A 26,139-nucleotide genomic window follows, 5' to 3' on the forward strand; every position below is an offset into this window, starting at 1 on the left:
ACCCATCCCTTATCCCTGGGCTATATTGCACTGGACTCAGAGAGCTTGCAGGGCACACTTCGGGAAGGGAGGTTAGAGATTTTACATCGTATCTCAGATGCCCAGGGAAGTCCTTCCTCTAGTCTGACTCCCATTCCTTCTTGCTACAGTTTTAGTGTTTTCCCTCTTGTTTGGCCCTCCTTGAGAGCACTTGATGGTGGGTACAGCAGACTCATCCCCCTGTATTCCCGCCTCACAGCCTAGAGTCAGCCATACAGGAAAAGTGGCAGCAAGACCATGGGTCCTCTTGCCTTGCGCCCTCCTGCCCCTCGCTTGACCCCTCTATTTTCCCCACTCTGAAGACTGTGCAGTCACAGCAGGCAACAAAATCCCCTTTGAGCTCCTCTGCCTCCTGATCTGGGCTCTGTCTGGGCCTGCTGCTGCTGCGGTAACGCTCACCAAGGTGCAGCGCTGATTCCGTGAGAGCCGCGCCCTGGCTTCGCTGCCGCACAGGGACCGCGGGGCTCTGAGCACACGCAGATGCGAGGGCTCCAGCTCTCACTGCTTCAGCTCTGCCATCTCGGGCAAGTTACTTGACCCCAGTTTCCCCATCTGTAAAAGGAGGTGGCACCTGCCTACCTTACAGGTACTTGTGAGAGTCAAACCGGATGATGTCTTCGAAAGTGCTTTGTAAGCTGTTAAGTACAGCACAGAAACGAGTAATTATCATTCACGGTCACCAGCATGCTGGCCTCAAAAACTCAGTTCAGAACTTCCCAGCGCTGCCCAGCTTCCCTGGGTTTATCCCACTGAGCTCCGATCATTTATGACCTCTGGAGTTGGTTCGGAGCCTTGAGATTTTGCACTTGCTGACATGCTGCTGAATAATATTTTTGTACCACTTTCTATTTCCCAGGGAAGACTGTAACCTCCATGAAGACAGAGGATATATCTTGTATGTCCTCCTGCATCTCATGTAGGAATCTGTACACAGGACAGAATGAACAAACATGCATTGAGATTCTCCGTTATTTATGCCATAGCTGCATTACTCCCAACAAGTTTTCTGCATACATTAAAAAAAATTTATTGATTGATTTTTAGAGGGAGAGAGAGAGAGACATTGAATTGCTGTTCCACTTATTTATTCATTCACTCATTGCTTCTTGTATGTGCCCTGACCAAGGGTCAGACCTGCAACCTTGGCACATCAGGACAATGCTGCAACCAACCAAGCTACCCGGGCTCTGCATAAAAATTGAGACTCAGAAGTTAAATAATTCACTTGCAGGGTAAGGTTAGTATATCCTAGCATCAAGCCTGATTCATAATTGTTACTTAATAAATGTTTGTTGAATGAGAGCTGAATGACTGGATGCATAGTAAGTGGCATTGAGTCTGTCTGGTCCCAGAGTCCACACTTTTTCTACTATAACACAGAGCATCTCATTGACTAGCTGGTAAAAGATCTCCGTGGGGGCGTGGAGCTGGCGAGCTCTGCTGCCTCTGGCTGTCCCTCCCCATTCTCCCAGCCACACGGAGTTAGCCCCTCAGGCATCTGAGCTCCAGAGTAGAATTCCAGGTATTCACGGTGAAGCAATCACCTCCTTGCTCCAGGCATTTCACAGCCCAGCCCTGTTAACTAAGTGTCTTTACCATTTAGAGACTTGGAGGGAGATTGTCTGCTTCACTCCTGAAGCCTTCAAGGGAAGGGACAGCATTACCATCTTTGCCTCTGCCTCACTGCCCCAAACGAGTCCCATGAAGCACCTAACCCCAGTCCCAATCTGTCCTGTTACTTCCATTTCTAAAATTGAGCAGCTCCAGTTCTAGGCTTTGCACTAGGCTCCCTGACTCGTGTGTTCTGCTGATGCCCCCCAAATATGGGAGGCTAACAGACACAGTTCTGGCCTTTGAGAGGAGAGTGGGTGGGTTTCACTGACTCTCAGAGATGAAAAGAACTATTGTGCTCACCTGGTGCCTGGGAGCCCTGCAGAGCCCCCCACCCTTCACGCTTAATCTACTTAAAGCTGCTTCGGACCTGCCCCTTAGTGAACTCACCTATGATCTGGCTCCCCATGACTCCCTCCTCCAGGTTGGCCCTCTGAAGCCATTCCCTTTCTCCACGGACTTTGGAGTTGCCTGTAGAAAAGTCCTCTTTCCATGGGCAGAGACCCCAGCTCTCTGCTCAGCCAGATCCCAGCGGTGTCGTGGGGGCCTGCATTTACCAGCAATACTAAGCAATGACAGTCAGGGGGCTCACTGGCGACCTCACAAACCAGAGGCCATGGCCCTTCCACAAGCTTGCGGTTTGAGAGGGAAGATGCGGCTTATTTCAGGAGTTTCCATTTCTCTCCTGTGCCCACGGAGTGTTGGGCGATGGCGGAAATATGGCCGGGCGTGTGAGGACAACCCTCCAGTTCCTTCTTCACCTTCTCAAACCCTGCTCCATCTTATTTCTTCACCCAAACGGTTCCAAACCCCTCCCTCACAGAGGCCCTGAGGGGCTGGGCTTCTCCTGTTCGGCCCTGACCTCCCTCGCCCCAGCCCTCTGAACAGAAGTGGGGTGTAGGAGTCCACGCTGGAGCAGCCCTGGGGTGGTTTCTCATTCCATTCTTCCTTGGCTTTATTTTCTTTATCTCCTTTAAAAATGATACTTATTGATTTGTTTCTTTCTACTTACAAAGGCAATTTATGATCCATATAGAAAACTCTGAGACACAGAAAATTTTCTCTAGGGCTCCCCACCCTCACCCCCACTCCCACCCCACCAGGGGCACTCTCCTCCACTTAAATCAAAATCATCCTTTCCAGTCACAGAAAACCAGTATTCAGCCCAGCCGAGCGTGGCTCAGCGGTTGAGCATTGACTGAGGATTCAGGTGATCGGGGTTCGATTCCCGGTCAGGGCACATGCCCAGGTTGCGGGCTCGATCAATGACTCTCTCATCATTGATGTTTCTCTCTCTCTCTCCCTTCTTCTCTCTGAAATCAATAAAGATATATTTAAGAAAAAAAAAGAAAACTAGTATTCACCTTTTGGTTATGTCTTTTTTTTTTTTTTTAAAGTTTATGTTTTATTCAGATTATCTTAATTTTTTGTTTGTTTTAGAAAGAGAGGAAGGGAAAGGGGGGGAGGGAGAGAGAGAGAGAGAGAGAGAGAGAAACATTGATCAGCTGCCTCCTCCATGCCCCCGACTGGGGATCGAGCCTGCAACCTGAGCATGTGCCCTGACCAGGAATCGAACCACAATCTCCTGGATCATATAGGCCCACGCTCAACTGCTGAGCCACTCTGGCTGGACCTTTTTTTTTTTTTTTAAGTCATTTCTTCTCTCTCTTTGGCTCTGCTGGTGGATTTTTATACATTACATATAAATTTAGAAAATTTTAACCCAGCCAGGATGGCTCAGTGGTTGAGCATGGGCCTAATATGATCCTGGAGATGGCAGTTCGAGTCAGGGCACATGCTTGGGTTGCGGGCTCGATCCCCAGTAGGGGGCGTGCGGGAGGCAGCGGATAGATGACTCTCGTCATTGATGTTTCTCTCTCTCTCCCTCCCTTCCTCTCTCTGAAATAAATGAAAACATATTTTTAAACATTTTTTAAACTTTAGAATGTTAGATTTACAGAAAAGTTTACCCTTCGACCAATATCCCCTGACGTTAACATAACCATAGTACAGTGATCAAAACTGAGACATCAACGCTGGTGGAGTGCTATTTACTAAACTGCACACCTTATTCCATCTCCACCAGTTTTCCACTAATGTCCCTTTTCTGTTCCAAGATCCAGTCCAGGAGATCACTTTGCATTAGTATATACCTGCTTTTAATTGATTTTTTTTAGAGAGGGAGGAAGAGGGAGAGAGAGAGAGACATCGATGTGAGAGAGACACATCGATTGATTGACTCCTGTACCTACCCTGACCGGGGATCCAGCCAGCAACCCAGGTACGTGCCCTGACCCGAAATCAAACCCGAACCTCCTGGTGCATGGGACAATGCTCCAACCAACTGAGCCACACCAGCCAGGGCTATACCTATTTTTTTAAAAAGGTGTATCCCACTGTAATTACTATTTTGTAGCTGGCTGTTTTCCTCGGTAATATATCATAAACATTTCCCCCGTCAATTAAAATTCTCCTGTCATCACCACTTTTAATGGCAGCATAATGTTCCATAATTTGCCATAATTTGCTTAGCCAATAACTTATTGTTCTATATTTAAATTGCTTCTAATTTTTCACTGTTATGATGAGATGACCATCATGCACATACTTTTGATATACGTATCTGATTATTTTGGGACAAATGAAATCCCAGAAATGGAGTTGTTATGTCCAGGGGACCCATCCCTCCCACTTCCAAGTCCATCGCCAGGATTTGGCCCTGCTCTTTTATACTTAAAAGACTGCTCACCCCTGACCCTAAGGCGGGCAGGGGAAGAAGCAAAGAGACCTCAAAGGGGACCACAGCCTTTGGATGGTGGAGATGGCAAGGAGATGGGAACATCAGGGGAACTCCAGGTGCCTCATGGCTTCTCAGCCTTCTTCCAGGGTAACCAGCCCCAGTTGGGTAACATATTCTGTAGAAAGAGAATAATGCTTGCTCTGAGCCCAAGGATAATGGGAAGGGGCCGTGGAGGGAGGGGGAGTAGAAGCTGCTAATGCACTTTTGCCAGCATCTTTGGTTTCTCCAATATTCAGCCAGACTATTAGCAGTTCCCCAAGGATGGCCTTGCTCCTCGCGTCATCCCCCATTTCCTATAAATGGTAAGTAGCAAGGGAGTAGGGTGTGTGTGTGAGTGTGTGTGAGTGTGTGGTGAGGGAGGGAGAAGGGAGGAAGGGGAAGGGACATAATGGTTTTTCTACCACTGACTTCGTGGGGAACTGAGACCCAAAGAAGCATTTACTTGCCCAGAATGGCCCAGCCTGTGAGGAGTAGTATGGGTGCTGGGACTTTCTCTAAGGCTCGGAAGTCACTGACCAGGCTAAAAGAGGGATTGCTGCCTCTGCCTTGTTTCTGGAGCCCAGAGGCTGGGTGGGGGTGGGGGTGGGGGTGGGGGTGGGGGAATAGTAATTGAACTGAGGAATTACCTCACTTTATCTGAAAATAGTACCCATCTTTTGAATGTCATAAGGATTAAATGAGTAAATATGTAAAAAGTATTTAGAACAGTGCCTGGCACAATCAGTAATAGTTAATTATTATTATTATTATTATTATTATTACATGAGGAGGCTTAGCCAGCAGAAAAAGGGGGAGGGAGCATTTTTACAGCACCTTGTACAGGGCACGGCCTGGACAGTGCATCCACCTGGCTTGGTACAGAAGGGTCACCTGCATTAGGGAGGTGTGACCTGGCACTTACCCAGGTGAACAGGCCACTGGGTGGGGTCCAGAATCTCATACCATGCTGTTTGCTCACAAGGCATAAGGCTTCTAGGCCTCTCGCAAAAAATGAGGGAGGGAAGAGGGGGGCTCCTACTGCTCTGAGGCCGAACAACTCCCTCTTGCTCCTAGGGTTCTTTCCCCAAGCCTGGGAAAATACCACGTGCACTGTCTCTTGGCTTTGTAATTTTCCAGCTGACCTGGAATTCCCCCTGACTCCTGCCCTCCTTTGTGGGGCAGTGGGGACACCAGCTCAGGGACCCAGTCTCTCTGTCAGCCACAAATGGGTATGCCAAAGGCTTTGGAAAGCTACTGGGAACCTGGAGCATCACCTGCTGGAGGGGTAAGTGCTTCCTAGTTTTCAAGTTAAACTTAAGTGACTCAAAAGAGATTTTTTTTTTTTTTTTTTTTGGTAAAAATTGAGTTTTAGAGAGAGAGGAAGGAAGGGAGAGGGAAAGAGGAACATGCATGTCCCCGACCAGCGATGGAGCTGCAACTCGGAACAGAATCGAAGCTGCAACCTTTCATACATTGGAAGACATCCAACCAACTGAGCCACACAGGCCAGGGCTTAAAAGAAGGTTCTTTATCTTTCTTTTCTCTGCACTCTGCTTCATTCTGTGTTTCCCAGGCCACCAGGGCTCTGCTGTTCCCCTGTCTCTTCTCTAGTTCCCATTCTTCTTGGCCTTCCAGCGGGAGGTGCCCTTGGAAATGACCTGGCCAGTCCTCCTTTTAACAGAGGCCCAGAATAATGAAGGGACTTGTTCCGCGTCATACCTGGTTGGTGGAACAGCCAGCATTGGAAGCCAGTGCCCCCAACACCCAGTCCACAGCCAACTAGGCGTATTCCTGTGATTTTGTAGCATTCAAGTCTACAATCCGCAGCAACTGGATTTATCCATCCTGATGAAACTCCATGGAGGAAGAAAGACCGGAGGCCAGCCTGGGCCTCCCGCTCTCTGCCTCCCGCCTGCATTGTTCCACGCTTGTCAAAGGCATTCTGCAAACAGGTATCTGCTGGGACCTTGTTCAGCAGCTGACAAAGGGAACATTTTACTGGGAAGTATCAACCCCTCGTCCCCACACACACCCTAAGAGAGAAAAAAAAAAGGAATTTGGCTTGTAACTTCAGGAAGAGGGATTGAGTTAGGTATCAGGAAGCTCTTTCTGCCTCAGAGAATAGCAAACAGTGGAAAGAGTAACCCAGGGAGAATGTGACATCTCCTTTCAAAAGCTGATCCTAGGTGGGTGGGGTGCTGCTTTGCCTGGGGACAGGGGGATGGCCAGGGGGGCACTGCGGGTCAGGGTCACAGACTGGCTCCCGAGAGGGGAGGCGCCCCGCGGTGCCGGGTGGCTTTTACCTAAATGTTTGGGTGGCGAGCGGCGAGGGGGCGGTGCACTGCCCTAGGTAATGACAGGCCAGTCTGGGAGCCACGCGGGGGCTGCCCGTCGCGGTCGCGGCTACAAAGACAGCCTGGAGACCTGGCGCTGCCGGCGCTTGGGGACCACCCCACCCCTCGGACCCCCTCCGGCCCGCCTCGCCCCGCCCCCTCCTGGCAGCCCCAGCGCGCATGCTCTCTCCCCCCGCGGAGTAACCTGGAGATTTAAAAGCCGCCGGCTGGCGCGCGTGGGGGCAGGAGGAGGCCGAGCTCGATCGCTCGGCCCCGGTGACAGCCGCTCGCCTCGGCCAGGTAGGAGCGCGCCCCCTGCTCCTAGGGGACTGGGTCCCGGCGCGGGAAGGGGAGGGGCGCTGGCCCGGCCCAGCGATGTCGCGTGCTTCTCGCCCCGCGGGCTGGGACCGCGCGGTGGCCGTCTGGGCGCCGTGTCCCCTCGAGTCCCAGAGGAGGTGGCTGGACGGCCAGGCTGCAGAGTGCGCGGCGCCAGCTCGGGTCCCCGCGGGGCTGTTCTTTCTCGGCGGAAGGAGGGCTGCGCTGGAGGCGCCGGGGCCCCGCTGTCCCCGGCCGGGCGGCGGGTGGGCGGCCGCGGGCGGGCGGACGCGCGCGCGCTCCTGGTGCACCTCCCGCGTCAGAGTTTTCTTTGGAAAGTTGCAATATTTTCTTCCCTTGTCTCGGCTTCACCGGAAAGGGGCAGATGAGTCACCGCGGCGCGCACAGTCCCGGACTTGGGAGCCGGGAAAGGGGCCGTGGCCGGGGCGCCGCGGGAAAGGTGACTGAGCCCTTTGGGACGTTAATCTGGGGGCCAGGCTCCGGGCAGGGAGTTGAGGCTGGAGTGCGTGCGTGTGCATGCGTGTGAGTGTGGGCGCGCGCGTGGGTTCCTCTGCGCCGCCTCAGCCGGGGTTACCCCTCGGGGGAGGAGGGGAAGGAGAAGCTGGGCGCTCTCCTCTCCTGCCTGCCGGGGCTCGGGGCTCGGGGCTCGGGGCTCGCGGCTCGGGGCTCGGGGCTCCGTGGGGAGCATCTGAGATCAGCAAACAGGTGTGATGAGGTGGCACCTGAGCCCCTGCTACAGCCCCTCCGGGCCCTAGGCTTAGGCTGGGGCTGCCTGCTGGAGAAGTCCGCGGGACCTGCGGGGTGTCTCCAGAATGAGGGTCAGTCCTTCCCATCGTCTCCTGGAGCCCTGTGAGTTGCTCTTGCCCTTGACCTCTGAATCAGCTTCCATCTTCCTGACGCACACTCTTGACCTGCTCAGCTTTTCCTCCAGCCCAGGGCCACTCCCCTGTGCTTCCTCTTTTCTCAAGAGGCCAGAGTTGGGGGTAGGGAGAGGTTTGGCCTGGTGGGTACCTGGTGAGGACTTGCCCTTCAGCTGTTATACAGACCTGGTCCCAGTGGAGCAGGGACTAAGAATAGCCCAGCTGCTGTCTTGCTGCCCTGGAGGCTGCAGCTGGGCATAGCCAGTGGACCAGGACCCAGAGTGACCCTTGCTGGGCTCCTGGGAGCATTGATCAGGGATGGGGGTGAGACCCTGGGGGCTTCTGGCTGCTTCTCCTGATGCAGCCTTGGTGTGGACTCGCCTGCCCAAGCCTGGGGAACAGGCTGGCTTATGGGGGTGGGGAAAGGCAGGGGCCAGGAGGTGCAGGCTGGATAGAAAGCCCGAGGAAACCCATAGAGCAACTTCTCCTAGGGAGTGAGTGGGACCATTTGCGAGGTCACAGGCCCTTTAGTTGGATGGGTCCCATTCCCTCATTCCTCTCTTATCTCCTACCCCCAGGCCTGTCATGGAGCCAGGACTCTGTTGCTCTAAAAATGCTCAGAAAAATGGAGCTTGAGTCAGCAAAATGAGTCTGAAGATAAAAATACAGCTGTGGATGAACGTGCAGCTGTGGACATACGGGCCCCAATTTAGTGGGGAGTGGAGGGAAGTTTTCCTATGCACTCCTGGAGTGAATGGTGAACTCCCCTGCCTCTCCTGGCTCTCTGAGTTTCCCTGAAAGAGGAAGACAGGGAGGAGGAGGAGCTGGCCAGTGATCCTTGGTGGCCCACTGAGGTCCTTCTGGGCCACTGGGTGGTGGAGGGATGGTGTGGATTCCCCTTTCTCAGCCTGTCCAGGCCTCTGGAGAGAAGAGGCCAAAAGGCGGGGATGGCTGAGGACTCCAAAAGTGAAATTAAGCCCTAGTATCTGGACCATTATCGTCTAATAGCACAACATTATAGATAAAAACCCAGACTGTCAGAAAGACAGGGTTTATATCTTGGCTGCTCTACTAGCTATGGAATGTTGGACAAGTTACTTAACCTCTTCTAAGTTTCACTGTCCCTGGCTGCAAAATGAGGATGGCGATAACACTAATAATGACCATACCTACTGCGTAGCTTTATTATTTATTAAATAATAAATATAACAATGTAAGCATTTATAAATAATAGTTCTATATAATATATAAAACATAAAAACAATTATAGCTTTATTAAGTCACACGTATAGAGCACCGGACTGACTGTGTTCCTGCTAAGTGCTCAGTAAGTGTTCGCTAGTATTAACCATATCAGTATATCTATCACCTGAGACTGACTGGGCAGTGGCACCCGGCCTGGGACTCCATTCTTGGGCTCTGCTGTAGACCCCGTGTCTTTGGGAGCGAGGTCTCCTGGACTTTGGGGAGTCAGTATGACTAGGGAGGAGGCTGAGCTCTAGAGCCCAGTTGCCTGGGTTTGAATCCTGTTTCCTCTTTGGAAAGTTCCTTTACCGCTCTGTGCCTCTACTTCCTCCCCTTAGAAGAAGGATGCTGGTACCTACCTCACAGTATCACGAGGATTAAATGAGCTAATGAAGGTAAAGTGAGCTTGAGAAATGTCAGCTGCTGTTATCTGGTCACAATGGAGACGATCATTGTGGTTTACAATTAGAGACCAGAGTTTCCTAGCAAGGGAATTACACCATACATAACTATATGCGAACTGTGAATGACACATATGCAGTGAACTTGTGGCCCGGTGCAAAGAACACACCAGGGCTGGATGTCTTGGTCTCTCCCTGTCAATATTGTGTGTGACTTACTTTTTAATCTGTCCAGTCACCCCTGCCCCACTTACCTCCTCTCGTTAGTGGTGATGGAAGTGAATCATGAAGTGATAGAGATGGACATATATTTTGAAGGGTAAGAGCCTTCTGTGCAAAAGGTTATTTGTTGTGATTTTTAGGGAAAGTGTATGATAGGGAGGAGGTGCTCTGAATGTGGGTTCAGCTCTCTTCTCTCTCCACTGGGACCCTTTGCACTGCTTTCCGGTGTCCAGAAGAAAACCCAGCCTCTCTTTCTTTTGAACAGTCAGTGGCCCTGTTTGCTGGACAGCGAGGGTAGAGGCTGGACCAGTTGGTACCAGGCCCAGTGTCTCGAGCGCCGATGCCACTTGACTCCCAGCAGTAGGGCTGGAGTGTGGAGCTTTGTCCAGTGTATTAAATGTCCCTGTTTGGGGGCAGGGGCTGGTGACAGAGCCATCACAAGATGATCCTGATATCTGGCCAGAACTTCCTGTTTAAGCCCTTTTTCGACTGCCTGGTCTGTTTCCTCCCCGGGGAGAGAAGTGCCGCTGACCCTGAATGACTTGTTGGCCTCTTGCTTCTGATGTTGGAGATGGGCCTTTTGCACCTGTTGACTTTGGTTTCTGTGTCTGTAAAATGGAGATGATAATATTCACCCTGCAAGGTTACTGGGAGGATTAAACAAGGTAGGCACATTTAGCAAAGTGCCTGCACAGACCAGGAGCTCGGTACATGTTTATTTCCTTCCCGTTGTTAATTCTGGAGACAAGACTCTCTGGAAAGCTGGGATAAGACAGCAAGAAGGGCCCCATAGCCCCACAGTCCTTCAGTCACCAAAGTTAGGCCAGGCCGAATTCCTAGCCAGATAGGACGCCCTCAGGAGCATCCAGCCTGAGACATCAATCCTTCTTTCCCAGTGCTCTCTGTTGCACCCCCCTGCCTCTCTAATCTCAAACATCCTTTGAGCTGACAAATAGTGTCCAAGCTGGCAGCACCTGGACTATTTCTAAGGATGTGACAATATAGCTTCCTGCTCCTGGCTCCAGTCATTAGAGAGAGCTGAGCACTTGAAAATCTTGCATATGGCCCTCCCATGAGTCCCAGGGACACTGTTAAATCACATCAGGCAGGAACCCTGATTCAACCTCACCCGTGAGGCCTTCTGTTGAGCACCCCTCTTCTCAGGGCCTGGGCAGGGACTGTGCTCCCTGCTTCCTAGGAGCTGAAGGTCTAGTAGGGTGGGGGGCAGGGAAGGACTGCGAGCCAGACCAGGAGGACCCTGGGCTATCAATATCCAACCCTGGTGAGTGCAGGCGAGATCTGAGAGAAGGGGGATCCTTGACAGCTTGGGCGCCAGCCCTGGAGAAGGCAGGGGACTTGAGCTGGACAGGGCTCAGGTGAGAGGCAGTGGAGCGCAGGCAACTAGAGCACGATGACTACTTTGGAAGCAAAAACAGGCCTAGTGATGACGAATATCCTCATCTTGGACCCAGATCTGAGATCAAAACTCATCCCATGATTTTGGGTCTAGTATCCTCTCCACCACACCTCACTGGGAGGGCCAAAGGACAGGTGGGTGGGTGTGGAAGTCCCAGGCCTCAGTGGCTACGTTTTGCAGATATCTACCCTTTTCTGCATAGGTCCCACCAACTTATCTTTCAAGGCTCAGCAACATGGCTGCCACCTCCTCTAGGAGGTCCTAGAAGAACTGAACACACCCCATTCAAGGGACTTGTGTCTCTGCGCCTGTACCAGCTCACTGCACTCGGATTGCATTTGCCTCTTCTGCTAAAGGGGCTGCGGTCCATTGTTCCCAGCACCTTCACAGGGGGCTGTCACATAGCTGGGGCTCAGTGAGTGTTGGATGGATAGTGGGTGAGTTTTAGTGCTCTTTGATGCTCCTTTGGGGGAGGTTAGGTTGCACTCACTGAGGCATACTTCCTCCAAAGGTGGGCAAACTAGAGCTTAATAATAATAATAACAATAAAAGTCTTTTTTTGGAGCCTGCTTGCACCTGGCTCACCAGTGACTTTTTTTTTCTTTTTTTTTTTAACCCTCATCTGAGGATATTTTTCCATTGATTTTTAGAGAGAGTGAAAGGGAAGAGGGAGGGAGGGGAGAGATAGAGAGAGAGAGAGGAACATCAACATGAGAGAGACACATGGATAGGTTGTCTCCTGCAAGTGCCCTGACTGGGGCTGGGGATCGAACCTGCAACCCAGGTATCATGCCCTTGACTGGGAATTGAACCCGTGACCCTTCGGTCCAGGGGCTGGTGCTTTAACCACTGAGCAACACCGGCCAGGGCTGAGTGACTGTTTTTGAGGACACATTTCCATAGGACTGAGTCTGGCCCAAGCCCTCTGATGATAAATGGAGCTGGTCACAGACCCTAGGATATCAGGGCTGAAAGGTCCTTAGAGACTGTCAAATTTGAGATCCTAGAGGCAGGACAAGGCAGAGCTGCGACCAGCACCCTGTAGGACTCCCAGCTCTGCTCTGCTCATCTGTGGGTCTACCTAGGTCCTCTATCCCTCAGTCTCTTTCCTGTAAACCTTACCTGTAAGGGAGGGCAGGCTGCAGGTAAAGGACAAGGGTCATCTGTGCACAGATGGGGAGAGCTGCCTGGACTGGCTGACTGGCAAAGTTCAAGTTCACCAGGAGGGAGGCCAGTTCAGGTTTCACTTTGCAGGGGCTGTAGGAAGAAAAGGGAACAGGGGGCAGGAACTTCCCAGTGGCTTGGAGGATGTGCCCAACTCCTCATTCTCCCATGTCCTCTTTCCCCACCCTGGACTTAGGCATTTCTTGGGACCACTGCCCCACATTGTAGGGAAGCATTTATTGTGGCCCAAGTAGAGAAAGAATTTGGTTACTAATTTCAGCCAGGAACAGAGTCCAACTCTGAGAGGGCAAAGGGAAGAGGGCAATTCTGTCCCGAGATGTCATGGTTACTTGGCTCAGTTTCAGTTGACCGCTGACCCTTGGCACTCTGTTGTACTTGAGCAGTGTGAAGGCAGGTAAAGGAGGAGTTTTTGCGGGGGGGGGGGGGGGAGTGGCTCTTCTCTACCTGGTTCCCCCTGTCCCTCAATGGAGGGCTATTACCCTCCCCCCCATGGCACGTGGCCTTGTCAGTGAACACTCACTGGGCACCTGTCCGTGGAGAGCACCCTCCCTGGGCAAGGTGGTGGTGGTGGGTGTGAGATCACATAGCTGTACAGTTGTAAAGACCCCGAGACAGCACCTAGACTAGTTCTCATTGTACAGGTGTGGAAACTGAGTCCCAGAGAGTTTCGTGATTGTCTTGTCCAGGCTACACAGCTATACAAGTTGCTGAAACTGGACTACACTGTCCTGGCTCCCAGTTCAGAGCACTTTCCAGAATTTTCAAATGGTCTGACTTTTTCATTCAACCCTTTTTATCTGTACATCCTTGGGCATGTTAATGGATTTCTCCGTTTTCATCCCTGGGCAATAGGAATATTAAGTAGCACCTACTTTGTAGGATTATACAGATGGCATGGATTAGAGGGAGAGGGTATGTCAGTTACCCAGCGCACTCCAGACACCTCCTGGACAGTTAGTAGGTATCGGCGGCTGTGATGAGTTCCCCTGTGGGTGGCAACCACCCTGTCTTATAATAACGGGGTGTTTATTCCTTCCTCCACCTGCCTTCGCGGCCTCAGCCTCCGAAAGCTGGCAGGTCTGCTGCAGTGACCTCTGCTCACCTGTTGGGGCCAACACCTGGGGAGGCATTTACATTCTTGGCATTCCTCTTGCCCCTGGGGGCTGAAAGAGGCGCTGGTGTGGGTCGGGGAGCCTCCAGGTTGAGAGGAGAATGGAAGGGAGAATAAAGGGGTAGCTGGTCGCCCTCTGACCTCTGCTGCTCCTGTGTGGGAAAGAGAAGGCCCTCTCCCAGGTTGCTCTACCCAGGAAGCCTGGACAGCTGAAGAGTCTGCCAGGGACTTCCATGCGCTTTCTGTCAAACACACTACATGACTATGAAGCTGGTCATATTGATCCAAGTTTTCTTGCCTGTCAAATGGGTCCACCCATTATACCCACCTCATCGGGCACTTGGAAGAGTGCCTGGCATGTAGCGCCGCAATGTTAGCTGCTATTATTAACTGCAGATGGGAAAACCGAGCCTCAGGGAGGTCAATTAACAAGGTCACACAGTCAAAGTGATGGAGTTGGCATGCAAACCCAGGCCAGGCTGATTGCCAAGTTTAGGTCACCCTACAGAATCTGCCAGGTTCAGAGGACTGTGGCCCCTGGGGTGGAAGAGAGATCCAGGTTGAAGAATACTGGTTGGTTTGGCTTGGAGGGTACTTGGTCAAGATGACTCAGTGTGACCTTGAATCCCAGCTGTTCTCAGAAAGGAAGTCTGGTTGGGAAACCCATTGCCCAGAATTAGATGTGTGCTTGTGTGGACTGTCACCATGGGATTGCCAGGTGACCCCTGGGAGGGGTGCTTTACCTCTACTTAGGCTAGCCAAGGTGAGGGTCAGGCCTGTCACTGGATTGGAGAGGGGAGGGGAGATCAGAGCGAGCTTGGGGACTGTCCTTCCCCTCCCTTCCCCCAGCCTCTGGCATTTGTTTCCTTTCAGAAGCTGGGCTGGGGCTCCCAGACAGGGCAACAAAAGCAACTTTCCTCCGAGCCACTGCCACCTGTTGGGCTTTCACACATTGGGGGTGAGTGCGGGGAGGGAGCCGTTGCCCTTTTCCCAGTGTCTGTGGTGTGCCCCCTCTGGCCCCCCAGGGCCTGGGATTCTCTTTGCTGCCTAACGTGACAGGGCTCATGAGCTGAAGGGGGTGGGGGGCCCACAGCAGCTGGAAGGGGAATTGAGTGGGAAGGGGCTGGTGCTGGCAGCCGGGAGAGAATTTGATGGATTACTCTGTGGGCCTAGAGGTTTCTCCCTAATCCCCCTTTGTGTCCCAGCCTGCAGCCCCCTCGCTCTCTCTGACAAGCTGCTAAGCAGAAGGCTTCCAGTCCCAGTGAAGAAAAGGCAGCGCAGCAGGCGAACTCTAAATCCCTGGCCTCTGGGCCCTGGGGGAGGCAGGCGCCGGGGAGCAAGGCTGGGAGGGGACTGATCTTCCTCCCTCTGCCTGGCCCTTGCTCTTTCCTGGGAGTCCCTTAAGGTGCAGAGGTTGCATTCTGAGTAGTGTTTGCAGGTGTCTGTGGGAGCCCCATGAGGTTGTGGGACTTGGCTACTTGTGAAAATCACTGCCTTTCTATAGGGTGGGGTCAGGAAAAGCAGAACCTCGCTTCTTTGCAAGTAATTGAGCCCAGAGAATCAAAGACTAAATGTGGGAGGGCACTGAAGCCGTGCACAGTCTAATCCTGTGCCCCTTCCACCCAGCTGCCCAGGTAGGAATTCCCACAGTCTGCTGCCCCTAACGGTGGCGGCTCATTGCCTCACAAGGATGCTCATTTCAGGTTTCCTGGCTGGCCAGCATGACATCTTTCTGGGGTGTCCTCGAGGCTCCCGGTAGAGCTGCCATGAGGGTGGAGCTCATTTTGGAAATGCAGTGTCCTGGGTTTTACTAGGTAAGCCCAAGGACGTTGGTCCCCAGGGACTGAGGCAAAGGGGTGGCTGGTAAGGTGGCTGGGCTGGTGAATCCCCAGACCTCTTTCCTGCCCCCAACCTAGAGGGCCTGGGAGAGCTCCACTTGGAACCAGATTCTGGGGCCCAGTCCTGTGTGGAGGAAGGGAGTCCTTCCCACCTCGAGGTCTTGCAAGCCTCCACCTCTGGGCCTGGGGTAGGACAGCCTCGGGTAGGGTGGTACACTGGGGAGACTGGCCTAGAGTAACCCCACCCCTGTGCCGCTGAGTCATTACCCCTCTGGCTGGCCTACCCTGTCCCCAGTTTCCTCCTCTGCAGGGAGGGGGAGGGGTATAGGAGCGAGTTCCCCTGGAGCTGTGAGAAAGCCGGCCGTCTTTGTGAGTGTGGAGGGAGGAGGGCACAGTCGCCTGCTCTGCGGGGTCAGGGTGGGGGCTGCTGCCGTTTGATGTGCCTGGGCGGGGTGTGGGGACGCTGCCCGAATAAAGAGGCCATAGAATTGCTGCCTGACACTGGCCCACCGTGGGGCTGCCTCGGCCGGCTCCCTCTGGCCTCTGTCTGTCAGTGTCAGCCGAGGGACTCCGCTCCCCCCAGCTCCACTTCAGCCGTGCGTGCGGGGTGGCAGGAGCCCCTTTGAAAGCCCTCAAAGGCCCCTTTATACGTCCCCCTGACCCTCCCTTCCATAGGGAGCTCCGGGAGTGGGCTTGGTTGCCTTCCTCCCGCCTCCTCCACTCTGTCATCAGGATTTTGGAGAAAGTTCAGGCAAGCTTGTTGCTGTCACTCAGCTTCAGTTCCCCTTACTCCTCGCTGGGCCCTAACCTGAAGTGGGTGTGACCGAGCCCACTGCCTGCTGGGGTGCACGCGTTGGAGCACAGGCCACGTTTAGCTCTCGGTGGCTGGGGCTGGATGGACGAATGCAAGTTCGCTGATCCTGCCAGGGCCCTTGGCTCTCTGGCTGGGGTCCTGCTCCCCCAGGGGTGAGGAAAGATGGCCTGGGGAGGAGCTCCAGGAAGGTTCTCAGAGCTCTTGGGTTTCCTCCAGCCTTCTTGCTGTCCTGTCATCAGGGGCCAGGAGAAGAGGGAAGATATCTGGAACTTGAGAGGCTCTTGTCCTAGAAGGCTGCGGTTCCTTTCCACGAGGTCAGGCCAGACTCCCCCTTTCAGTACCTCCACGCCCGCCTCTTCCCACCCCTCCCCGCCAGGTGTGATCAGAGTCTGGTTCTTTGAGTTGATCTTCTGTTTGCCAGGCAGGCAGAGTGCTCCAGGAGCGGCGAGCAGGAGGATTTGAGTCAGAAGCATCTCTGAGACTGGAGGATATAAGGGAGAATTGGATCCCGCCTCCCTTCCTGAATCCCTGAGGACAGGGGAGCTCCCCAAACAGGGGATTCGGCAGTGCTCCAGCACTTGCAAGCCTTAAGATACTTGTGCCCTGGAGCTGCATGTAGGAGTCTAGCGGGACAGTGGTGCTTGTCTCCCACCTCTCTGGGCCTGGGAGCCAGAGGGCCTGCACTGCTCTGTCTGAGTCCCAGGGAGGAAGGCCTGGAGGGACTGCCGGGGCCTGGAGTTAGTGCTGTGGGTGCCCTCTGTCACTTCCTCCACCCTGAGGGCCCTGGAGTGGGGATGAAGGGGGCAGACTGGGGCACTGGGCAAGAGGCAGGGAGGAGAAAGGGGGCTTTGGAAGGGAGAGCGTTCAGTTGGGTTTGGAATTCCTCAAACACTTCCAGGACGGAAAGAGGAAAGCCTGAGGGTGGTGAGAGTGCCCTGGAACCCCCAGGAACAGTAGAAATCAAAAGGGGGCGGACGGGCTCAGCAACCTAAGAACAGAGTGTGCAGAGCAGGACCTGAAGTCGGCGGACTTCCTAACCTACTCCCTTCAATGAATTCCTCACCTGGCCCAGCCCCTGGTTTCCAGGTCGAGCCTCCGCGGGGTGGAGAGAGGTGCTGCGGAGGGGAGGCAGCTAAAGGGCCGCCTGGGTTATAGGCGGATGAGGGGACATTCCTCTTATCGCCCCTTTGTACCTTTCTCCTTTGTGGGCTAAGGAGCTGGATTAAGGGACGGAAGGAGGCAGGTGGGGTGATTAATAGTTGCTGGAGAGCTGCAATTTATTTTAAACAAGGGAGAGCAACCAGGGCTTGAAAATGGGGGCAAGTTGTGGGTGAGGTTGGGTCTGACCACTTCTGTTTGCTCAGGGAGGACCTGGTTCTTAAAAACCCAGAGCAGGTGAGCGTCCAGGGTCCGCCCAGGCTAAAGGCAGGGAGTGGAAAGGGCTGGAAGCCTTTTCATCCTGAACCCCTCCCTCCAAGCAGGAAAGCACCCCTGGTCTCTGTGAGGTCTACTGCTTTCCTTCTGGGGGCTGCTATGGCAGTGCAGCCACGGGGGGGGGGGGGGGCTTGGCTCAAACGGAACCTACAACTGCCCAGCTAAAGCTGTCTGGTGCCCCTGCCCCCTTGTGAGCCAGTGTCCTACACTCCCCCTCCCGTGCCACCGAGTCTGCGCCCTCTCCCAAAGCTGCCGGTCTGGGTCTGAGTGGAGCTTTGGGGAGGAGGTGGCCCGGGCTTCTCCGAAGCCCCTCCCTTCCTGATCTGCCAGCTGCAAAGCCCCAGAAGGCAGTTATGGGATGGAGACCTCTTACCCAGGATTGATAGCCATCTGATTTCTCTGTGGCACAGCGCAGAGAGCACCTACAACTCCAACTCGTTCTGTAACACACAAGGCCCCGTAGGGCTGTCATTTGAAAAGATAAAAGAGGTTGGGCGCCAAATTATGCGACACTGGGTGAGATTGGAAGAGGGGATGAGTGAAGGCTGAGGGTGCTCCGGGTGGGGAAGGAGACTGGAGCCAGGCCCTCTGCCACTGTGGATTTCACACAGGAGTGGTGCCCTTCACCACATTTATAGGACTGAGCCAGCCAGGCAAGGGAAGGCACTCCCCACGCCAGCCACCAGTGCCGGAAGCTCTGTGCACCCACCTCCTTAGAAAAGGATGACAGGTTAGAGGCCTCTGGCCTGTTCACACCAGGATGCCCCTCCTATACCTCCTCTTCGTGGGTGGCTGACTTGATCTTCCCTCTTCTGTGGTCACTTCTGAAGGAGGCAGACTTAGCAGGTGCTGAGGGCCAGCTGCCTGGGGTGAGGGGGCACAGGATGGGTGCTTCCCCCATGGGTCTGTATGCATAGGAGCCAGGCCTGGAAGGAGGGGCTGTGGGGACTTCTCTGCTGAGAATGGAGTTGTTTGGGGAGCAGAGAAAGGCTGCCGGGGAAGTGGTGGGACATCCTGCCAGCCCAGGGTGTCACAGGGCATGGCAGTTGTTGACAGTTGGTGCGGTTTCACGCCTCCGTGAAGCTGGGACCTGGGAACTGCCTGGCCCAACTGTGGCCCCACTGTCCTGTGACAGGAGAGCGGCACATACGAGAATGTTTCTTCTCCGTGAACAGTGAGCGCAGGAAGAAACTAAGGGAGAGGTTTTCAGGCCCAGGCTCTTCCCAAGGGGCGCCCTTTCAGTGGGTCAATGACAGATTCAAACCCACCCAACAAACCACAGCCTCTCCTGCCTTCCCCGGGTCCTGTTCTTGGAGGTGGGAGTTATGGTGCAGTGTGGCTCAGGCGGTGCAGAATAGGAAGTATTGCTCATAACAAAAGGGGAATTGAACAGCCAGCTTTGGGAAATGGAGAGAGAAGCAAATAAGCCCTGTCCAATGGAGGGTCTCCAGGGGCACCTTGATAACAAGGCCTGGGGATCTGGGAATTCAGTTCGTTTGATTTTTTTTTTCCCCATACTAGCAGGCCAGGGCAATTGTGAGGGTGTTCCAAGACAGAATAACCCACATTTATTTAGCTCTGGAATGTTCTGAGGTTTAAAAATAATATTTACCTTACTAATTATGTCAGCCTTGGGCTGATATTAACATGTGTTTCCTGATTGGGCAGTAGGGGGTGGCACCTAGGTGTCAGGGCCCAGCACCAGCCCAGGAGTGAACAGGATTCAGAGCAAATCCTGGAGACCTGGTTCCCAGGACCTAACACTCAGTGTGTTTGATTTGTACCTACCCTTTTAGGATCTGAATGATATGTCCCCAACGAGGCACCCACAGCCACAGGCGTTTAGTATAGGCTGAGAGCTGGACCTGCACAGAGGGCTGGCAGAAATGGGCTCCTGCCTGAGTCCTGGGCAGTCTGTGGCAGCAAGGAGGAGAGAGAAGCCTGGGCGTCTGGAGCGGGGCTGGGATGAAGCAGTTCTGCAGTGAGTGACCGGATCAGAGCCCGGCCCGCCTGGCCCACCATGGTCCAGAGGCTGTGGGTGAGCCGCCTAGTGCGGCATCGGAAAGCCCAGCTCCTGTTGGTCAACCTGCTGACCTTCGGCCTGGAGGTATGTCTGGCTGCAGGAATCACCTACGTGCCGCCCCTGCTGCTGGAAGTGGGGGTAGAAGAGAAGTTCATGACCATGGTGCTGGGTGAGTCGCCACCTCCTCCTGCCCCCCTGTTTCAGATACATGCCACCTGGAAATAGGGCCATGGTGCCTCTGCCCAAAGAGCCCCTTGTGGGGAGAGGTGGCTGTCTGCTGGGTTGGTGTGGCTGGGGACAGGGGTGACTCTGGGCTGAGGGGGGTCCCAAGAGGAAGAAAAGAGTACAGGGACATGCCCTGGTTCCCACTATACCCCTGCATATAGGAGACACTGTAGAAATGGCCCTTTCCTTTGGCTAGCTCTTTATAATTTTATCTATTTTCTCATCTAATGCCTTCAGCAAGCGTTTGAGGTTCTCTAGTCCACAGAGAAAATAATGTAAGAAGTTAACTGACCTAGCCAGGGTGTACCCTAGCTACTGAGTAGTAGCCAGAGCTCTTGCTTACCCGTGGGTCAGGAGCTGGGCTGACTGCAGAGGAATTCTGCAAAAGCTGCAGAAAGCAAGTAGTCAGGATGCAACTCCCAGGAAGAAGGGGCTCTGCCAAGGTGACAGGGCCTGGAGTTGGACCACCTATTAAAGCCCTGCCTTCCGCCCTCCCTAGCCTTGTGCCTGGACACAGATATCACTTATCAGTTGCTCCATGCCTCAGTTTTCCCATCTGAAAATGGGATGTTAGTGATCCTAGCTGTAAGGAGTAGATTAGACTCGCTGAAGCACTCAGCATAGTACCCAGCACAGGATCGGTCCTCCCTGTAATAGTGTCACGGCCATTTCCATCCTTCTCAAGGTAGTTGGGCCCCCCCCCCCCCCCGTTTAGGGCCCCAGCCTCTGGCTCATTCTACTTGCCCTTCTTGCAGGCATCGGTCCAGTGCTGGGCCTGGTCTCGGTTCCACTTCTAGGCTCAGCCAGCGACCATTGGCGTGGGCGCTATGGTCGCCGGAGGCCCTTCATCTGGGCCCTGTCCCTGGGCGTCCTGCTGAGCCTCTTTCTGATCCCGAGGGCCAGCTGGCTGGCAGGGCTGCTGTGCCCGGACACCAGGGCCCTGGAGCTGGCCCTGCTGATCCTGGGAGTGGGGCTGCTGGACTTCTGTGGCCAGGTGTGCTTCACCCCACTGGAGGCCCTGCTCTCTGACCTCTTCCGGGACCCAGACCACTGTCGCCAGGCCTTCTCCGTCTACGCTTTCATGATCAGCCTTGGGGGCTGCCTGGGCTACCTCCTGCCTGCCATCGACTGGGATGCCAGCGCCCTGGCCCCCTACCTGGGCACCCAGGAAGAGTGCCTCTTCGGCCTGCTCACTTTCATCTTCCTCCTTTGCATGGCAGCCACGCTGCTTGTGGTAGAGGAGGCAGCCCTGGGCCCAGGCGAGCCAGCGGAAAGGTTGTTGGTCCCCTCCAGGCCAGCCCGCTGCTGCCCATGTCGCGCCCGCCTGGCTTTCCAGAACCTGGGCACCCTGTTTCCGCGGCTGCACCAGCTCTGCTGCCGCGTGCCACGCGCCCTGCGCCGACTCTTTGTGGCTGAGCTGTGCAGCTGGATGGCATTCATGACCTTCACGCTGTTTTACACGGACTTCGTGGGCGAGGGGCTGTACCAGGGTGTTCCCAGGGCTGAGCCAGGCACCGAGGCCCGGAGACACTACGATGAAGGTAAGGCTCAGCGGCCAGGGGCGGGGCTCTTGTGGAAGCCGCCATGGGGGGGGGGTGCTCAGGCATAGGGGGATGCCCACCACCTGTGCCTGGGCAGGTAGCTGTGTACCTCTACACCTTGACTTCCCCATCAGGAAAATGGGCCCAGTCTGTGTATGCGGCTCCTCAAGGGTACAGAGCAGCTTAGCCTGCAGTCTCCGTAGAGCCTGGGGCTGCTCTGGGAGTTTGATCAGGGTCTTTGTCCCAACTTGACAGAAGAAAAGGCTGAGCTGATTTAAAGTCCAAAGGGAGGGGAGGAGTTAAAGCTGGAGTGTTTCAGGTTTGCCTGACCCTAACTTCAGTGTGTCCTCTGCTCCCCCTGCTGACTTTCCAATCCCCTTGCCAACACCTCACAGCTCAGGTGTTCTGGAACTGTCTTAGAGCCTCTGGCACGACTGTCTCTGTGTCCCCTCTCACTGTCCTAGCTAGCTGGGCACTAGCTAAGGTTCCTTCCCAATCAGCTCTCAGAATCCCTTCCTGTGCCCTTAGCCAGCAGCTCTGGCCTCATTCCCTGAGGTCAGTGGAACAACCTAGAGGGAAGGTGCTGGGGAGCAGGGCTGATCTACAGCAGGTCTTGGGCAGCAGGTGTCCGTGGCCCCTAATTCTGAGCACCCCCAGATTGTATCAGACCCCTCCCCTTCCCTGCCTGACCGTCTCTTCCCTGCCTCCCTGTCCAGGAGTCCGGATGGGCAGCCTGGGGCTGTTCCTGCAGTGTGCCATCTCCCTGCTCTTCTCTCTGGGCATGGACCGGCTGGTGCAGCGATTCGGCACCCGGGCAGTCTATCTGGCCAGTGTGGTGACTTTTCCTGTGGCTGCCGCTGCCACGTGCCTGTCCCGCAGTGTGGCTGTTGTGACCGCCTCGGCGGCGCTCACCGGGTTTACCTTCTCCACCCTGCAGATCCTGCCCTACACACTGGCCTCCCTCTACCACCGGGAGAAGCAGGTATCACGCTGGATGCGACCCTGGGCGCTGGGGCTTGTGGAGGTGGAGTGGGGTCAGGCGAGAGAAGTTGGAGAAGGCAACCTTTGATCAGAGAGGAAGCCCACGTAGCCCTGGGGCAGAGACCAGAGACCAGAGACGTGGGCTGCGGAAGGAGGGTGTAGATTAGATTCTGGGAATGACTTCCTGGTGTCGGGATTATAAAACACTTGAGTGGATGATTGCAGGAAATGCAAAATCCTTCTCCGGATCCTGAGGAGTCAGCTCACAAGCCCTCAGACTGTGCTGGGCTGTTCTGTGAGTGGAGGGGCTGGATCAGGTGACCCCTGGGCCTGGCTTCAGCAGATGGTGGGTGGGAATGGCCTGGTCTTGGCAGCACCTCTCCTTATACAGGGAGGGGCCGGGAGAGGCACTGTGACTGACCTGTGCCTGCTGTGGTCTCCTAGAGGGGATGGCTCCTCACTGTCCCCTCTTGTGATTTATCGTCCTCTTTCTCTCTAACTCTCTTTTCTTTTCCTGCCTCACTCCTTCGCCTTTGCTCCCTTCCCTCACCCCCATGGCAGATCACAGCCTGATACTACTTGCCTGGGCACTTTGTAAGTCAGGGGCCTCACACTAACCAGCCCCTCCAGGGGGGCCCTTATGTGGGAAGCCTCCTGACCCAGGCTGTATGGTCAGCTTTGTCTCCTCTGCTGGCCTCACTGAACTACAGCCCAGATGGGCAAGAAGCTGGCATGTCCCCGGGGAAGAGATGCAGGTGTGCCCTCAGAGCTGCCAGACTAGGGAAGATGTGTTTCTGCTCTTTGTAGGACATGAGTGGAGCAGCAGAGAAGCACTGAGCTGGAAGGCTGGTTATCCGATCGGTAGCTGTGGGGGTGGAAGGAATGGAGGGAGGGGCCTGGGCTTTGGTTGAGGGAACCTGGTTCCTGAGACCCCTGTCAGCACATGATAACCTTCATCAGCCTCTACTCTTCTGCTGCCCTGGCTGCGAGCTTGGGGGCTGATGTCCAGAGGCCAGGCTTGGGCACATGTGCTCGTGCCAGAGAACATATTGGGGGCTGGTCCTCCCTTTGGACTGAGGAGCACCTTTATCTCCAGGGCCTCTCTAGCCTCCAGCCTTACTGGTCTTTTCAGGGGTAGCAGGCAGGGAGGGGAGGCCCATTCCAGCGGCCGCTGAAGGCACACGTGGCCCTGTGCATTGCCTGCACCTGCCTTTGCCCGTGTCCACGAGTTATGGGTTCCCCAGGGGTCAGGTTTGAGCTCTGCCATGGATCTGCCATCCACCTGTTCCAGGAGAGGCTAGAGGAAACCTGGACTTCTAGTTTCAGATTTGTCCTATCCCTGCCCCGCCCCTGCTCCCAGTCCCGAGGAGGGTTCTGATTAGACCCAGACCAAGCAGGGTCTGCTCAGTTTTCTGACCCGCTGCCTGATTTTCACTAAGGCCTGTGGCCTGGTTTGTTCTCATAGCTGGGGGACTCCCATGCCTGGGTACACACCTGTTCTTGTCCCCTTTTCCTTCCTCTGTTCCCCCAGATGTTCCTGCCCAAGTACCGAGGAGATGCCGGAGTTGGTGCCAGTGAGGACAGCCTGATGACCAGCTTCCAGCCAGGCTCCAAGGCTGGATCCCCCTTCCCCAATGGACACGCGGGTGCTGGAGGCAGCAGCCTGCTCCCCTCCGCACCGGCACTGTGCGGGGCCTCTGCCTGTGATGTCCCCATGCGCGTGGTGGTGGGCGAGCTGCCTGAGGCCAGGGTCGTTTCAGGCAGGGGCATCTGCCTAGACCTCGCCATCCTGGACAGTGCCTTCCTGCTGTCCCAGGTGGCCCCTTCCCTGTTCATGGGCTCCATCGTCCAGCTCAGCCAGTCTGTCACTGCCTATATGGTGTCAGCTGCAGGCCTGGGTCTGGTTGCCATTTACTTTGCTTCACGGGTAGTATTTGACAAGAGCGACTTGGCCAAATACTCACTGTAGAGTACTTTCCACCCACTGAGGGAGAACCTGCCTCACTGGGTCCCGGCTCCCCCTCTTCAAGCTCCATAGGGCTGTGGGGCTGGCCTCCCAGTTTCTATTGCTGCCAAAGTGGCGTGGCTCTCTGCTGCCACCGCATGGCGGTAAGGTGCATAGCTGCACAGACAGGGCCCTGGGGCTTCCCTTCCACCTCTCCTGTCTTTAGGGCTGTGGCTGACTCCAAACGGGCCTAAGTCTGGATTTCTACAGGGAGAGAAAGTCAAGGCATTCGATTAGCACCATGCACTGGAATTCAGGACTCTGGCGGGCTTACCCAGGCTCAGGGTTAACAGCTAGTGACCTGATCAGGACATACCAAGAGAAGGTATTTGGGGAGCTGAGTAAACTCAGCCACCATGTAGGTTCCCCCAGGGTTGCTCTAGGGTGAAACTTTCCTCCACAGGATTTGAAAGTATGAAAGTTACTTGGGGGGCAGATTTCTGAGGGGAGAGGGGACACTGGCCCCACAGCACTGCCTTTCCACTGATTCCCCCAGCCCTATGTTTTATCAGGACATGGCTTGTTGGCCCCTGTGTGTCCATCATAGGGACACAGGCCTTTAAATATTTAACTTATTTATTTAACTAAATACAGGGGAATCAATTCCCAGCTTTGCCTTGTTGGTGTCTAGGAGGTGACATCCTCAACGACTGGGTCCCATGAGATGGCTGGTTATTGGGCTAAGTGTTGCCAGAACCTCCTGTTTTGGGGGTGATTGGTCTGGCCCCCAACTGCCTAACCCAGGAGCTTGGAAGCTCTGCTCACCCCAACTGATACCCTAACTCCTCTTACCCAAGGCTGGGTGAAGGCAGAGGGCTGGGCTTCAGGTCTCAGCAGCCTCCCTAGCCTCCCTTCCTCTCTTGGGCCAGCCTGCCCCGCCCCACTCCCCTCTGCTCCCTCTGGGACTGGGCTGATGAAGGAGCTGCCTACCCCCCACCTTTCTTCACTGGCTTCACAGCCTCCCTTTGGGGCTGTTTCGGGACCAGAAGTACCCAATATGGCTCCTCGAGCCTTTATCCGTCTCAGCCCCCACGGCATATCTGTGCTTGGGGACTCTCGCACAGAATCTCAGGAGCACCCCCTGCCTAGGCTAAGGCGGGCATATCTCTGGGGGGTTTTAAGTGCCGTTTGCAATAACGTCATTTCTTATTTATTTAGCGGAGTAAATATTTTATACTGTATGTGAGCAATCAGAATATAATGTTTATGGTGATGAAAATAAAGGCTTCTTATATGTTTAACTGGCCTGTATTTATCTTTTCTGCTGGGGAAGGACAAGATTTCTCCAAAATTATCCTCCGCTCCCTTCTCGTGGAAACAGGTGTGGGTTTTTTTTTGGCAGCTTCAGTTCCCAACATCACCAGCAGGTGGAGCCATAGACCAATACTCGGTGGTCCTTTGGTGATTGGGTGTGGCTGTGCCTCCCCCTGGATTGGGGGGTGCCCTTGGGAATGTTGGGGAGAGGAAGGAGGTGGGAGAGTAGGAAGTGAAGGGGAGTGGGGGCATTTTCCTTCTGAAAGGGCTCATGGTGTGTCCAAGGAGATGGAGCAAACACCCATTATCAACCACAGCAACACAAACTCCCCTGATACAGGTGAAGGTTTTGACCCCACTGTGCCTTGGTCCTGCCCCTTCTCATCTCCTTCACCCTTCCTGCCAGGCTCAGGTCAAGTTCAGAGGCTTCTCGGCCTTGTCACCTCCCTGACCTCTCCAAACTTGACAGGTCTTCTTGTCCCTTA

At 54.6% G+C, this 26,139-nt stretch overlaps 1 protein-coding gene across 4 annotated transcripts; it reads left to right on the forward strand.

Moving 5' to 3' along the window:
- The first annotated feature begins 6,334 nt into the window (after positions 1 to 6,334).
- Positions 6,335 to 25,639, forward strand: SLC45A3 (solute carrier family 45 member 3). 4 transcript variants are annotated; one of them, XM_081120949.1, is made up of 5 exons: positions 6,335 to 6,381; positions 19,422 to 19,817; positions 20,629 to 21,414; positions 22,131 to 22,396; positions 23,927 to 25,639. In XM_081120949.1, the coding sequence occupies exons 2-5, from the start codon at positions 19,646 to 19,648 to the stop codon at positions 24,362 to 24,364; spliced, it is 1,662 nt and encodes a 553-aa protein (XP_080977075.1). In that variant the 5' UTR covers positions 6,335 to 6,381; positions 19,422 to 19,645; the 3' UTR covers positions 24,365 to 25,639. The 4 variants fall into 4 exon arrangements, with proteins under 4 accessions (XP_080977075.1, XP_080977072.1, XP_080977073.1 ...); XM_081120946.1 differs by lacking the exon at positions 6,335 to 6,381 and adding an exon at positions 6,960 to 7,062; XM_081120947.1 differs by lacking the exon at positions 6,335 to 6,381 and adding an exon at positions 14,449 to 14,497.
- Positions 25,640 to 26,139: the final 500 nt, after the last annotated feature.

Source organism: Miniopterus schreibersii, assembly GCF_964146895.1.
Source record: "Miniopterus schreibersii genome assembly, chromosome: 19".
In the NCBI taxonomy this organism is placed as follows: domain Eukaryota; kingdom Metazoa; phylum Chordata; class Mammalia; order Chiroptera; family Miniopteridae; genus Miniopterus; species Miniopterus schreibersii.